Source organism: Fusarium proliferatum (assembly GCF_900067095.1).
Source record: "Fusarium proliferatum ET1 genome assembly, contig: FPRO_scaffold016, whole genome shotgun sequence".
Lineage (NCBI taxonomy): Eukaryota > Fungi > Ascomycota > Sordariomycetes > Hypocreales > Nectriaceae > Fusarium > Fusarium proliferatum.
Genome location: NW_022194805.1, coordinates 6355 through 21409, shown reverse-complemented (window position 1 = coordinate 21409; position 15055 = coordinate 6355). Strand labels below are relative to the sequence as shown.

Genomic DNA, 15055 nt, shown 5'->3' with positions numbered 1-15055 from the left:
TGGTATATGATCCAATTGATGTTCAATGACATCCACCAAAGTCCAGAGACAGAAACTCATGCTTACTCATACGCCCAACGCCAAACTATCATAATCTCTCTTGGAACTTTACCATAACCCATCCATTTCTTGCATAGCCGCCTCTTCATCATCAAAATTGTTCATCTCCTTATCTTTCGACCCTTGACTCTTCTCTTTGCTCGTCTGATCATGACTCTCAGCTTCCGCCATCAGCGCATCTAGATCTTCGTCATCCGGTTCAACCCGTGCTGCTTCTGGTTTCTTCGCTGTATCTTGCACTTCTGCCTCAGCCATGAGTGCATCTAGGTCATCATCATCTGGCTCTGCTGGTGTAGGTTTCGTTTTCGCTTTTTGAGCTTCGTCGTGGCTTGCTGCTTCAGCAATAAGAGCCTCGAAATCATCGTCTTCTGGAACCTCGTTGCGGATGGGGACAATTGGCCCTGCGCTTCGTTTTGCAGCTCGCGGTGTAGCACCGTAAAGATCGTCATCGTCTGGTACACCTGTGTCTTGCTCTGGTGTTTTCGGTCTTGCAGGTTCTGCTGGTCTCGTACCCTCCTGGTCCGTAGGTCTTGATGTATCGTTTTCACCAAACAAGTCATCCTCTTCCTCATCATCTGCAGTTCTGTCTTTGGGCTTGCTCTCGTTTATGTAATCGTTTCGTGCAATCATGACTCGTTTCTTGTGGCCGGCCTTTTCGACCATAGCAAGAGCGTCGAGGAATTTGGCTTTGGGGAAGAGGTCGTCTAGCCATAATTGATAGAAGGATAGAAGCCGAGAGGCGTCAGAGAACTGAACTGACTGTTAACGTGTTTGAAATGTGCTAGTTGGCAGGATAGTGGCATACTTCGTGGCCTTTGCCCTTGATTTTGAGATCCTTCGCCCTTTGCCTTAGCTTGGGAATACCTTTGGGTCCAAGTAATCTACGTATTGTCAGAATCACTTGAGACAAAATAGTATTATACTTCCGTACCTCTCTTCGTCGAGTTTCACATTGGGGACTCGCGCCCTCTTCTTGACATCAACCTCCTCGTCGATACCGAGGCCAGAATCTGGCTCTTTTCGCTTCTTGTTGGCGGCTTCTGGTGGTGGTGATGCAAAGGGGTCGTCGGAAAAGTCGTCAACATCGTAGTTATCAAGCCCATTGGCGGGATCCGAGTCTAGTGTGGGCATTTTGTATTGTGACTGTACCTAAAGTCTGGTGAACTCAATTGCTTAACGCGTCTTGAATTGGGGAGACGCGTCGAGAGCTTAATTGATTCTCAACCCCACCATTTCCCACGTGACCAATCATCGCCACCTTTGATGAGCTGACCAAAGCACGTGATCTATATCCTCAGGCATCCAATCTGGCTCCAGCTTCTGAATGTACCGAAACCGACGACCTCGAAAGGCCTTGGTGATAGTATTCAAGGAATTGACTGCCACGGACGACGCATAACACAATGGCTGAGACAGCGACAAAGCAGTCGACCCCGTCCTTTGTCGGGACCAGCAAGGTCGTTCAGACCGAGTATCCCGTAAGTGACGCTTCAATTGATGGAGTAATTGCAGCTGCTAACTGATGATGTTATAGCTCATCGATAACGATCCGTACGTAACCTGAACCCCTCGATATCCAGCGACGACGATACGAATGGATTTGAATGCTTTGGAGGATTGAATTGCCTGGATTGGAGTTGGGTTGAGCTTTGCTGATCCTAGGCAGTCACTTCAAGCGAGTCGTGGGTTATGCCCGTACATCCGATTACATCGCCGGCACCGTCGCCGCTGCTTTCGCTCCCACTGCTCTCTACGCTCTCGAGAAGTTCGCTCCCTCACATGTAGGAAAGGGCGGTTTCCCAAAGGCCATGCGACTGGCTGGTGGTGTTGGTCTCTTGGGTGGATTCCTCTACTTCTACCAGCGATCAGCCCGTACGTTTACAACACCGAATGATATATCGACAAGGTGAACTAATCTGAATAGTCCGATTCTACGGTGCTACGGAGAACGCTCGAGAGATTGAGATGGATATGCGCGAGATGGTCGATAAGGTCAAGAACGGCGAGCCTCTATATGGCGTCAGCCGGCTAAGCCCTCATCTTCAGGGTGTTGCTGCCCGACAAAGCAGATACTCTGCTCTGTTCCTCAGCACAATTCCTTGGTTCAACTTTGTCAACCATAACCAGCATGGTGTTGATACAGCCAAGTACTACCAACAGGCTGAGCGGGAACTTGAGGCTGAGCGCTCGTAAGAGAGGAGGGAGAGAGATTAAGATTTACGGAGAGCGAGAGGAGGATTGGATGGGAAAAGAGGTGTATATTACCAGCGGAGGTGGGCATTGCCTCGACGGCCTGGCGAGTTTATTTGTGACATGGAAATAGATTCCTTGAACCATTTGTTTGTCTCATGTTGGTGTTTTTATGACGAGCTTGACAATTTAGGCTTGAAAGACGGTAAGTTGATTAGCTTAGGCATCTTGTTTCACAGGGAATGAGCTGCAGTGGACTTGATGGGCCTTGTGCATCTCTGATATCGAAGAGTCAAGATATAGCACAGGCACGTAGAGCATTGGACAACCTTGATCCTGAGCCTCATGCTATGGGCTGTCACTACCAGACTCTTATCCTATTTACATTGTTCTTCCAGTTTGAACATGAGATGGACGTTTGTTACTTGAGATATCCTATGTCCGCTTAACGCCTGTTTTAGTGAATGATAGCTAGCTAGGCCAACTGACTGGCTCGCTTTCCACTCGCACTGGAGATACGGGCCAAGAATACGTAAACGGCAAGAGCCTATTCTCAACAAGTTGTTCATAGGAAATGTTTCGTGTCTGAATGTAACATTCTCATGACAAGTCCGTTCAATTCCGCCCAAGTCCGTTCCTCATGATCAGTTTCTATCGGGGACCGGCCAACTCCGTCTTTGGACCACTAGCTCCCGACCAATCAAAGCTCGTGTAATCGACGTTTCTCCCAAAGAACACAGATTCAAACCGCAACAGCTTCCCAAAGTGGAACACCAAGAAAAGAATTTTTGTTGTTTCGCTGAAACCTCATTTTCTACCTTCTTCTCATATATATTCTGCTGCGAAATCTGGATAACTTAAGCGCTGATCGTGGTGTCGACATCTGCTTATCTCACCTGTCATCGTATCTCAGTCACTCCAAACCAACAACCTCACAAAATGGCTTCAGCAGAACAATCCATGGATCTCCCCGTGATCGACCTCGATGTCTATCTAAACAACCCTCTCGACTCAGAAGCAGTTCAAGAAGAGTGCAGAAAAGCAGCCAACGCCCTCATCACATATGGTGCTCTCGTCCTTCACGACAGCCGAGTCTCAGAGGAGGATAACTCAACTTTCCTCGACATTCTTGAAGATTACTTTGCTCAACCCGAAGAGGTTCTCAGAAAAGATGAGAAACCTGAGCTTAGCTATCAGATTGGCGTCACGCTAGAAAATACTGAAAAGCCCAAGTGTGCTGTTGATGAGCCATGCCTTGATGTCATTCAGAGACTCGACCCTTCACAAAGACCGTTGGATATCTCAGCTCACTCACCTGACCCCAAGTGCAGATTCTTCTGGAGAATGAGCGAGCAACCCCCTTTTGAGACCGAGTTCCCTGGATTGAACGCCCCGAACGTGGTCCCTGAAGCCCCTCATATCAGAGGCCGATGGGAGCCAGCCATGAACCAGTGGGGGACGTCCATGAAGAGCGCGTATGGCACTGGATCCCCTCTCTTGGATACCTGATACTGACCGGCTGAACAGTGTGTCGAAACTGGCAGAGATGACCGCCGTTGGGCTGGATCTACCGGCCCAGTTCTTCAGTGATGCTGGAAAATACGGGCAAGTACCCTTAAAACATCATAGTAGTCCCCAAAACTCACATGCGCAAACAGACCTCATCTTCTTGCCCCGACAGCTTCAGACCTGGTCAAGTACGGTGAGAAGAACACCATTCTGGCTGGTTTCCACACAGATCTCAACTTCCTCACCATCCATGGACGCTCCCGCTATCCTGGTCTTCACATCTGGGCACGCAACACCGGAAACCGTATTGCCGTCAAGATCCCACCAGGAAACTACCTTCTCGTCCAAGCGGGCAAGCAGATCGAACACATCACTGGTGGTCTCATCAAAGCTGGCTTCCACGAGGTTATCGTGAATGAGAAGACCATTGAAACCATTGAGAAGAGGAAGCGTGACTTCCCAGATAGACCTCTGGTCAGAATCTCGAGTACCTTATTCTGGCATCTCGGCAGTGACGTCGATCTCAACCCCGTTCCCAAGCTCGTAGCCAGGGCAAAGGAAGTTAGAGAGCGACAGAAAGAGCTTGGAAGAGACGAGGGACGAGAGGTTGAGTATCCTCCCATGAAAGTTGGACACCAAGTGCAGGAGTACGTTGACCTCTCCAAACAATGACGATCGATGCTGATCCATGTCTTAGGGAACTGAAGCACATCGCTTTGATGGCTTAACGAGCGAAACTATTTAGCAAAGAGCGATGATTTATGACTTGAAGATCTCAAAGACGACTTGCTATGAGGACAGGATACAGGCTGTGGGATGAGGCTCATTTGTGTTGAACTCGAATGAAACCCAGCTGTAGATACGCCTTGTTTGACAGTTGCCCAGATATGAAAACACGAAGGCCTTGGTGCTACTCGTTTCATCGCACGTGCTTATCTGATTGTATATTGTCCGCTCTGTATTCAGTTCCCAGAACACAATGCAACGGATCGTCCACGTACACCATGACATGCTACTTACATCAATGTCACCCAGCACTTCCCAGACATGTACGCCTTCGGTAAGTCGAATCTCAACAACTCCGAGAAACCGGGCTAGGGACTAATGAACTCTGAATTGGCGGTGCAGCTGGAAGTCGGGGCGACTCATCTTTCCGAGACATCACTTGCAGGGACATGTCGAGTATATCAAACAGAACATCATCATGTTATTGTTTTCTTGGGTATCGCATCTTCCAGATCCTCCTACGTTCCACGCAACATACTAACATTTTGAAGTAACCATAATCTCTTCCATATCCTCTTAAGTCTCCTTCTCACGGGGAAGAGTAGTCTCAGGCACCTTACCGCCCTCAGATCCACCATGATCAGATCCAGTCTCCTCAGGCACGGCATTTTGGTTCAAGGTCGTGTCATTGGCAGCAGGAGGGAAATCCTCACGCCAAAAGTCCTTCTTTCCGTGGGCCAGACGGTTCAACCAAGGGGGCAAGAAACCACCAGGAATGCGCCAAGTCCACCCGTCTCTCTCCTCATAGTTGGGGGGCACAATACGACCACCGGAAACAACCTTGATAACCAAAACGACGGTGTTGATCAAAATATATGTGCAGATACCAGCAATCAGACCATCGGCAATGGAGTACGCAAAAGGCATGATGGCAATGGTGAGGAAAGCAGGAACAGCATCACCCATGTAACGCCAGTTGATCTCAGTAACCGCGCCAACCATCATGGAACCAACAAGAATCAGAACGCAGCCGGTGGCCCAAGGAGGGATGGAAGCAAAAATGGGCGCAAAGAAGATGGAAATAAAGAAGCAGATTCCGGCAACCATGGCGGTCAGACCAGTCTTTCCACCCTCAGAAATACCTGCACCAGACTCGACAAAGGCAGTGACAGGGGGAACACCAAAAACAGCGCCAATAGAAATGCTGAGGGCGTCAACCATGTAGGCAATCGAAGAGCCTTCGAAGTCCTGGGTAACGGGATCGACAAGGTTGGCAAAACGAGCCATACCATACAGAGTACCGGTACAGTCCAGGATGTCGACATACAAGAAGGTGATAAGCGCAAGACCGAACTGACCACTGTGGCCAGAAATGTTGAACTGGAGGACGTTCAGGGTCTTCTTAATCTCATGGAAATCGACAACCTTCTTGAAGAAGTTGAATCGATCGTCACCAAGGGCGTCATAGGGGAAATATGACACAGGGGTGTCTCGTGGCCAGGAGATGATGCTGACAAGCAGAATACCAGCAATGATGGCACCCTTGACGCGGTACATCATGAGCAATACGGTGAAGATACCGCCACAGAAGATACCTATCCACAGGGTAGGGCTTCTCATCTTCTGCGAGGAAGGGCACAGACCGGTGGCAGGGTCTCGATATTGCGACTCACAACCTGCGAGTTCCATAGGGGTGGAAACGGCACCAACGATCAGACCGATACCCTCGCTGTAAGTGAGACCGATGAGCGTCAAGAAGAGACCGATACCAACACTGGTGGCGAGCTTGATGCAGCGGGGGATGGCGCGAGCAAGCCATTGACGCATACCGAAGAGAGCAAGACCGAAGAAGATGAAGCCTTCAATGAAGATGGCTGTAAGGGCAAGCTCATAAGGGACGGGGCCAGAGCCGCTGGGACCAACGACTGTGTAGGTGAAGTAGGCGTTGAGACCCATACCAGGAGCGAGACCGACGGGAAGGTTGGCAAGCAGGCCCATGAAGAAAGTAGCCAAAGCGGAAATGGCAGCAGTAGCAGTGACAGCATCACGCTTGACCTCGGCAACACACAGCTGGTAGGCTTCATCGGGGACGCAAGCACCGTCCTTGTAAGTAGGGCAAACACATGGACCACCAGATTCAGAAACAATCGAAGAGTTGACAGCAATAATGTAAGCCATGGCGAAAAAGGTGGCGAGACCAGCTCGGATCTCAGTGAAGAAGAGAGAGCCCTTGCGCTCACGAGGCTAATGGGAGAGAACATTAGCTATGAAGTTTATATCGGAGGTGGCCGATGTGACTTACATGACCGGAACCCTCGAGCTGGAACCAACGTCCAACAGGACTGGCCGCAATCTTGCGGTTGGTCTTGTCCATCCAACCCATCGTGAAGATTGAGTTGACAACGACTATGTGACAAAAAGGTATTCAAAAATTGAGCAAAACCCAAAAGCCACGGGACAAGTGTGATCGGCGTGCTGTGAAGCTCGAGATTGAAAGCTGAATAGACGGACGGGAGGCAGCTGTCTTTAACTAATGGCGATCCCAAGCATTCGACAAATGTCCTAGACTCTTTTACAGTTAGCTCCTGTATTTGGCCAAGTCTAGACAGATAGATAGCCAACGGTATGTCTCCGATAAAGAGGGTCGGAGGCGGCCGAGGAGGCTAATGGAGGGACAACGGAGGTTATGTATGTGGTGGGATAGGCAATGGGGGTCCAAGCCCAGATATCTTAACTGGGGGAGATAAGAGACTGGGGTACTGGGGTTTTAGGAATTGGGTGCATGTGAACAAGGGTGCATTGGCGCGAGGTCTAAAACTATGCATAGAAGAGGTTGTACATTGATGCGCAAGGGCGACAGAAGATCCAGGGAAGGCAACGGACTAGAGACTTACCGATGGAAGTACAAAAGAGGCGTCGGCTGGTATACCTAGTACGTGGTGCAAGGCAAGCCAGCGATGTAATGCAATGCAATGCAATTCTAATGCAGTGTATGTACTTGTAGATGCAATTGACGGCTGAAATAGGTCGACAAAGATGTGACGGAAACGTATGAGCCCCGATCGCAATCTGTCGAGTAATAGAGGGTGTAGTGCGCCGACGGACGAAGGTGCCGTATTGGGAAGAGAACAACGTCCCGATATCAAGGGAAGGTCCAAAGAAATACTCGAGCCAGAGCACAAAGATATAAGCCCTAGCAAGGTTGATCAAGGAAAGCTCGGAGCAGTTTCTCTGTTTCCTTCATGCGCTTGGAGCCAGCGTTGAACTTGACTTGAAGCTGGTGGAAGTTCTATAGTTTGCGCGAGAGACTCTGGAGAGACGACGGCGAAGAATAGGACGATAGAGAGATGTCAGTGGTAAATACAGCTCAACCAACCCTTGAGAGGTGAGCAAAGCGTTGCAGCCAAGGCAAGAAGCGATTCGCGATGATGCGCGAAGGTAGAAGAGAAGAGAGCAAATTTGCAGATGGCAAATTCGTGATAGTACCAGTTGCCCAGTCTCCAGTGAATGGGCAGCTCCTTCCTCGAGATGCTCCGCAAAAAATTGAATGGCAAGAACGAATCGGCCGAGGCACTACATTCATCTCAGTCGATTTTGAGCCAGTGACCCCGGTTTTTTCATCCTTTCAAAAAAATTTGTTGCTCGTTGTTGAATTTCCATCCGATTAAACCCTTACCTAAAACGTCGTCGCCTCTTGGCCTAGCAGCTAACGAGCAGTGCCAGAAACAGTTGCGGATACCTAGGAACCGCAAAAGAGGATGCAAGCCATTGCGCGGGTAAGGTGGAGTTCGATAGCGATAGCGGCGGCGCGGGTACAACGCCACCCAGAGACGAGCCGCCCATTCAGAAGACTCGAATTTGCTCTTAGCTCTTTGCTCTCCTCCGTTCTAACGGTATGGAGTCACAATAAGTCACTGGCGGGCTCGAAAAGAGGTGGAGCGGACTGTGCGAGCGAATACTGGCCGCGTTGTGGCTTGGACCATGTGGTGCCATGTTATAGCTCAAACGTATTCAACTGCATGTATCCCCTGTTTTGATGATGATAATCAAGCGGCTCCAGCAATTGTAGTTGGCGCGGGGCTTTGTTTCGTGCGACGAGTAGGGAAATGACTCGAAGGCCGAGCACAGCTCACAAAAGACACAATGCACAGTCACAATCACAATCACAATGTCGGAGATTCCAATTTGAATGGTGTAAGGAGGTAGCATCGATCTTGTGCTTATCTGCTTTGCTGGTCTGTTACACATGGCAACACGGACGAGCTGAGACAGCTCGCATGGCAATTTCAATGGTTCGAGGTTAATGTGGATGGATGGAGCTGAACATCTTTAGAACAGGGCGGCTAAGAACCTGTTTTTTCTAGAAACAGGTGTAATGCTGTGCTCCTCTATTGTGCCTGGGGATTATAATATTGGCGTTCTGGTGTGGCTTCTTGAATTATCGCGACTGTTTCGCTTCAAGATGTGAGCTTTTGCAGTCGCTGTTAGCACGCTGGAGAAGCTTCTCACCGTTTTGAACGGAACGGTTGGTTGATTCAGCTTGTGGCTGATGACCTTCCCAGGCTGGATGTACTGTCGCGTGCTGCGCTGGTGTTGAAACTCTGGTACACCGTGCGGAGTGAGTAGCTCACTAATTGAATATTGGCCTGTGCTCACTCGTCGATAAAGACCCTTGAGGCATGTCAAATGTGATAAGCGCAAAAGATAACGGACCAAAAGCCCCAGAAAAGCGCCGTCCTCCGAGCTTTATCACCTATCCGAGTTTCGCCTGCTAACAGCTTTTAGTGAACGAAACGCCTGGAGATTGATGATCTTCAATTGAGCTATCCTGGGCCGAGAGTTGTTCCGATAGAGGTGGGCCGGAGGTCTGCGATCTGTATTGACGCCGTTCACCGAAACTCAATTGAATCGCTATCAATGCTAATCGCGACTCTCATGGTGATGGTGTCAATCACAAAGCAAGTGCATCAATAGATCGCCGTAAATGCACAAGCTCCCAAAATCATCACAGCTGAATTGCAATAACTATCCATGTCGTCCAGGGTGTCTCAGGTCTCTGCACTTCGGACTTATTCTGGTGTTCTCGTCCCTCTATTCTTATAACGTTACTTTGCCCAGTTTCGCCCTTGCTTCGTGCAACAGCAGTCGAGCTGAAAAATGAGCGATGCTACGTATTCATGAGACAGACAACAAAGAGATATTGACCCAAATAACGCCGTCTTTTTTAAAGTTACTCAGACCTAATAAAAGACCCAGCACAAAACGTGCATCTTTGGCTCAACAGCACAGCATGAACTCTGGCCTCAAAGTACTGAACCTCATGGCTCAGTTTCAGTGACTGCCGGTCCCCGGCACTTCAACAACCTCTTCCCGCCATTTCCCCAGGTCAGGATGGATTTGTGGTCTGCAGGTTGCCGTTCCCCGCTTTCCATTCCTCTCGTTCTTATTCCAATTTGGTCAACCTTGTTCTACTCCAGATGACTACTCTCGATCTCCCGAGCATCATGCAGGTTTTTTTTAAAACATCACTCTGTTGATCTCATATTTGTGTATGACGACGATTTTGACCGACGACTCTCACCGCCATCACTTGCGAGCGGAATTTGTAAGTCCCGAGGCCGTCGTCTGAAGGGCCGATGGCTGGTTGCCACTGCGTTAGACAAGGCGCCTAACGATACGACGCCGACGAGAACCAGGTAACACGGTTATACACGCAGTCAGCTTGCTTTTTGCCTGCAACAAACCCCAGCATATTGCCGTGCAGCATGGATGAACCCTGGTCCCCCTGCGTCAAGGTGAAAGTTTAACTAAATGCGATCAGCTGGATTGGCATTGTCGATGAGATCCCGTGATAAACTCCCGATACAACACATGCAACCCCAGTCCATCAAAGGGCGATCATTTTAATCTTGACGAGCGGGAGCTATCTGGTCTGGAATCCGAACTGAATGTCCTAATCTCGCAGTGTGTCTGCTTATCTGTGATGGGATCTCTCAATGTCTCTCAATATCACTACGACTAAACATGTGTCTGTGACTGTCATCATCGTGTGGAAACGTCATATGATACACGATCTCCTATGGCCACTATTGTACTTGATGACATATGGAGCAGCATCGATGCTCCTGTCTGGTTCAATAGATGTATCACGGACTCGGAGGCCGAAGAAAAGCTCAGAATCGTCATGATGGGCATGAAAGGCGGTGGCCAACAATTGCTACGACTCCCGTTGAAGGATGAAGCACACGTTTCAGTCTAACATTCGTCCAAGGGCCGCGCAAGGCGGGTTGATTGCCGGTGAGAGACCGGCCATCCTCCGTATGAAGCTGGGGGCATGAGAGGCAGCGCCCCGATGGCCTCATGAGACATTAACAATTCTCTCTCAGAAGAGGTGTTTGAATGATATTCTGTGCCTATTAGATGCGTCGATTGTAGGAATCGACCAGAAATCACTCGCAATCTTTCCAATCATTTGTCTGCCATTTTCCGTTGGTTAACGAGAGACTAGACCCTTGGAGTAGTGACGTCAATCAGCTGAGCAGTTGGATCCTATGACGTCGAACATGCAGGGTCTTTAATGGAACCCACGCCAAGTTCCCCACGAAAGCTTGTCGAGCTCAGAGCTGGGTGGCTGGTGTTCTTCTCCGGGTAATGCACCTCGACGCCATAATTGTGACCTTGGTTTTATGCATTCCATCAGCGAATTGTAGCGCTATGTGTTAATTATATGTGCGAAAATTAATGCATCCTCTTCAATGACGGAAGAGAAGATCTAGTTAGCGTCCCCTCCCTCCTCTCAGGGACTCAGCCCTTTGATCCTCGCGCCAAGGTCACCCACTCACTCACTGACAGTCTCACTTCCGGTTCAGATTCAAGCCGCGCCATGACCCAAGTTGTGACCTGCTTTATTTAATGATCCCTGGATACGGACTTCTCCTTTAATCCCTCCTCTTACCGCTTGTCACCTGTTTCATTACGTGTTTTATGCAGGCACCTCTTTACATAAAGAAGGATTTATCCCCAACATTCCACCCCTCCACTATCGATATGTACATCTAAGCAACTCACAAGTTCCTGACTGCTACCTAACGTTAAATAAACCTTTGTTCTCTTACAACAACGTCAACCACAACCTACCAGCTCTTTCACCTCTCAGACACACGAACAAACCATCGGATAGAGCCTCCATCTTCCGCTCTCACAGATCTCAACACCTGTACCACTGCTACACATATGGCCTACTACCGCCCGTCCAGACAACAAGCGCGCCCATACGGATATGACGATGGCTACGTAGCGCCAGATCCCGGGAGGTCATATGACCCTCACGATGACCGTAATGCCCTTCCTCCCCGTAAAGTCAGAAGAGAGCCGGCGACAGATGCGTCACCTCCCCGCCGTTACAAGTCACAAAGGAGTCGCCGCCCCCCGAGTCCTAGCAGGCCAGTGTACCCTGATGTTCCTATGATGGATGATCGGAGAGCCGAAGGCCGTCCACGCCGCAGATATGAGCCAGAGCGTCGCGGGCGGAGTGCCGGGCCTGATCGACGAAGCCGAGACATCAGTCCCCCACCCTTCGGACCTCCGCCAGATTCACCTCGCCGAAAGGCTCGCTCAGCTCGTCCCGATCGCGATTCTCACCACCCGGAGCGAGAATTTCGCCAATCTTCACGCGAGCCTCGCTCAGGGCGGGATCGGGATCGGGATCGAGAGTTACCCATCCGTGGAAAGCGGGACGCACGCCCTGACGGAGACCCTCGATTCGAGCGCGATGCTCCAGCAGTGCATCCCTACGATCGTGATGCTTATGCCCGAGAACCAACTTCACGCGCATACCCTGATGATCCCCGAGACCAGCGAAGGTCCAAACATCGCGACGCTGACCCAAAATCGCCTCGGCGCCATGGAAGATCAGTGCCACCTCCACCTCGCTCTAGGTCGCAAGGACGGGGTCGAAAGTCACGATATCGAGAGTCCGACTCTGACTCAGAAGATGATCATTACGGTGCCAAACTTGGAGCTGCCGGAGCTGGAGTGGGTGCTGCTGCTGCTGCCAGTCGACGACGCCCACGGTCCCAAACAAGAGACCGTCGAGGGCGAGATCCTGCTCGATCCCCACATCGAGGTCGGCCTCCAACCACACAGAAGAATCGTGGCAGCGCTCCTACCGGACGTCGCAGCTCCATGCCCGCTAGCACCAAGCCACGCAATGCATGGTGGCAGAATCCTATGGTCCAGGCTGGTGCCCGTACTGCTTTCACAGCTGGCGCTCAAGCTGCGATGAAGTCTGGTCGTGAATCTGGTCCCTGGCTCGGCCCCAAAGGCGCCAAAGTTGCAACTGCTGCTCTTGGTGCGGCCTTGGTGGACGGCTTCATGGGCCAGAAGCATCCCAACAGTACCAGACAGAAACTGATGAGGGAGGGTATTGACCTTGCCTCAGCTCAAACCACAAGGGTTCCTGAGCACCATGGCAGTGGTCGGAGACGATAACGACTGGCGGCATTGCCTTTCTCTTTTCATTGTATTTGACACTTATCTTAAAAGGATTACAAATTACTTCAAAAACCATGCTCAAGCATTGCGGAGGTTACACATTCCAGAGAGCTTGTTGACAACCACTGGATCGGCACATTGCTATGGAGTTGATGATAAAATGATTATGATAACTGTACGATATTCATGAGATACCTTTCTGGATTTAAAGAATTGAGATTTACTTTATGCTTTAATCGTGTCCACATCTTATTTCTGACGCTTGATGTAACACGAAGATATCAGTGACAGCACAACTATGTTGCACAATCATTCTCAGTCTGGTCAATTTGAACTTAATATGCTTTAAGGATAGCCCATAACCGGCATACTAACTCAAAATCTTCAACAGAAGAATGGCCGAAACGACACTCGTTTACTCATCAGATAACAACCGTTTTCTCCCAAGAACTCTCGCTATATGCCTCTCCAGTAGGCTAGTAATCTAGGACAGAGTCAAGTTCCACGGTCGACAACGATTGGCCATGCACATACCGTTGCAGCAAGGTCCTACAGGCTGCCCGCATGTATCATAGCACTCGCCTACCATTGATCTTCGTCAGATATGCCGGATCACGGGAGTTAGATCTGATATGCTTACCGTACGTAAGAACACAACTGCCGGTGCAATTGACAGCAGTGATCACTCGAGAGGGGTTGACGAGAATGTGCTAGAAGCCATCTTTGGTACTGAGTTTAGGGGTCAACTTCGCTTGGCCCTCGATGACGAAGAAGCATTGTTCAAGCGCATTGTAGTCTGAGTTGTCGATGATATCGACACTGAGATCATGATCTGAAGAAGAGCATATAGGGTAAGTAGTTGAAAAGGATATGCTAAAAGCAACGCCTACCAGTCTTGCGAGTACTGCCATCAGCACGGAAAGCCATAGAGTAAGAATCAAGACCGCCATGGAAGGTAAGGTGAACAAGCTGAGGATCCGATTGTCGAAGAACACCTTGAAGAGCAAGAACACCATAGGAGAGGGGGAAGAGGAGAGTCGAAACAGACTTCATAGCGTCGTTTATCTGTAGAAGAGGATTGTTTTAAGCATATATGTTCTTAAGAATACGAATTTCTCCTATAGATCTCTGAACGACACAGGGAACAAAGAACAGAATGATGGCAGAGACAGTTCTCCCAGCACATATATTTTATTGCTCTTTCACACATACATGATTATATAACCCGTGACTTTGTAGTCCAGTAACAGTCAACATTTGCGCGAATGTAGAACATACTGAGTAATAGCCGTTAAATAATGACAGAGACTTATAACATGCTAACAAAAGAGGAACAGAGACTCCAATCTAAGCAGTAAACAATCATAAATTAAAGAGGCATCTTACAGAGAAGGCGGCAGTATAAATTCGGGCTGAATCCTTCTTAGACTTATTTCCCATACACAATATCATCAGCACTAACTCATTCAAACGAAACAGGGATAATCTGCAATTATAGGTTACTGGCTAGGAGACGAAGTCTTTATGACATTGGAAAGTATTAGAAAGATTTAGCAGACTCTAGATTATCTCCAGAACCGCTATCCTAATCTCGGTAACCCTGGGCCTCAGCCTGGTGGCCTGCTATACCTAACCCAGGGGGTGGTTGAACAGCTTCTTTTCGACCTTCAAGTTGCTATAATGCAGTTATATGTCTTATTTAGATTCTAGCTATTTAGTAAATATAATAAGTATATAGTATTGCCTCTATTTATATTAATAAGAAGGTTAAAAAAGAAGGTATATAAGCTATAAATAGATATTTAAAATTTAAATCTTTTAAACTATTTATAATATATTAATAGAAATTTCTATTTAAATTTATATAACTAAAGGCTTTAATAAATTAAAAAGAAAAGTTAAATATAATATATATATATAATTATTTTAAGTATTATTTATTTATATTTTTCTTTAATTTAGTATTATAGTAAATTAATAATAGCTAAATAGATATAATAATATTATATTAATTAAAGCTTAAAGAAATAGAATTTCTATCTAAAGGGTTTTTATAATAGACTTAAGGAGATCTTAA

The 15055-nt window shown here is 48.5% G+C and overlaps 6 protein-coding genes across 6 annotated transcripts; 3 read left to right on the top strand and 3 right to left on the bottom strand.

The window, feature by feature from the left end:
* Nucleotides 1–108: 108 nt before the first annotated feature.
* Nucleotides 109–1191, bottom strand: FPRO_09077 (uncharacterized protein; the record flags this gene model as incomplete). Its single annotated transcript, XM_031224424.1, has 3 exons — nt 109–810; nt 866–941; nt 992–1191. The coding sequence occupies 3 exons, from the start codon at nt 1189–1191 to the stop codon at nt 109–111; spliced, it is 978 nt and encodes a 325-aa protein (XP_031089685.1).
* A 272-nt stretch (nt 1192–1463) lies between these two features.
* Nucleotides 1464–2253, top strand: FPRO_09078 (putative NADH-ubiquinone oxidoreductase 21 kDa subunit; the record flags this gene model as incomplete). The annotated part of the gene is made up of 4 exons (XM_031224423.1): nt 1464–1538; nt 1595–1611; nt 1727–1932; nt 1985–2253. The coding sequence occupies 4 exons, from the start codon at nt 1464–1466 to the stop codon at nt 2251–2253; spliced, it is 567 nt and encodes a 188-aa protein (XP_031089684.1).
* A 936-nt stretch (nt 2254–3189) lies between these two features.
* FPRO_09079 (uncharacterized protein) lies at nt 3190–4487 on the top strand (the record flags this gene model as incomplete). Its single annotated transcript, XM_031224422.1, has 4 exons — nt 3190–3725; nt 3778–3855; nt 3909–4406; nt 4457–4487. 4 exons carry the CDS (start codon nt 3190–3192, stop codon nt 4485–4487), a joined length of 1143 nt encoding a protein of 380 aa, XP_031089683.1.
* A 574-nt stretch (nt 4488–5061) lies between these two features.
* On the bottom strand, nt 5062–6868 carry FPRO_09080 (putative permeases; the record flags this gene model as incomplete). Its single annotated transcript, XM_031224421.1, has 2 exons — nt 5062–6729; nt 6788–6868. The coding sequence occupies 2 exons, from the start codon at nt 6866–6868 to the stop codon at nt 5062–5064; spliced, it is 1749 nt and encodes a 582-aa protein (XP_031089682.1).
* A 4850-nt stretch (nt 6869–11718) lies between these two features.
* Nucleotides 11719–12975, top strand: FPRO_09081 (uncharacterized protein; the record flags this gene model as incomplete). Its single annotated transcript, XM_031224420.1, has 1 exon — nt 11719–12975. The coding sequence occupies one exon, from the start codon at nt 11719–11721 to the stop codon at nt 12973–12975; it is 1257 nt and encodes a 418-aa protein (XP_031089681.1).
* A 713-nt stretch (nt 12976–13688) lies between these two features.
* FPRO_09082 (uncharacterized protein) lies at nt 13689–14031 on the bottom strand (the record flags this gene model as incomplete). Its single annotated transcript, XM_031224419.1, has 2 exons — nt 13689–13810; nt 13869–14031. The coding sequence occupies 2 exons, from the start codon at nt 14029–14031 to the stop codon at nt 13689–13691; spliced, it is 285 nt and encodes a 94-aa protein (XP_031089680.1).
* Between the last annotated feature and the right edge of the window lie 1024 nt (nt 14032–15055).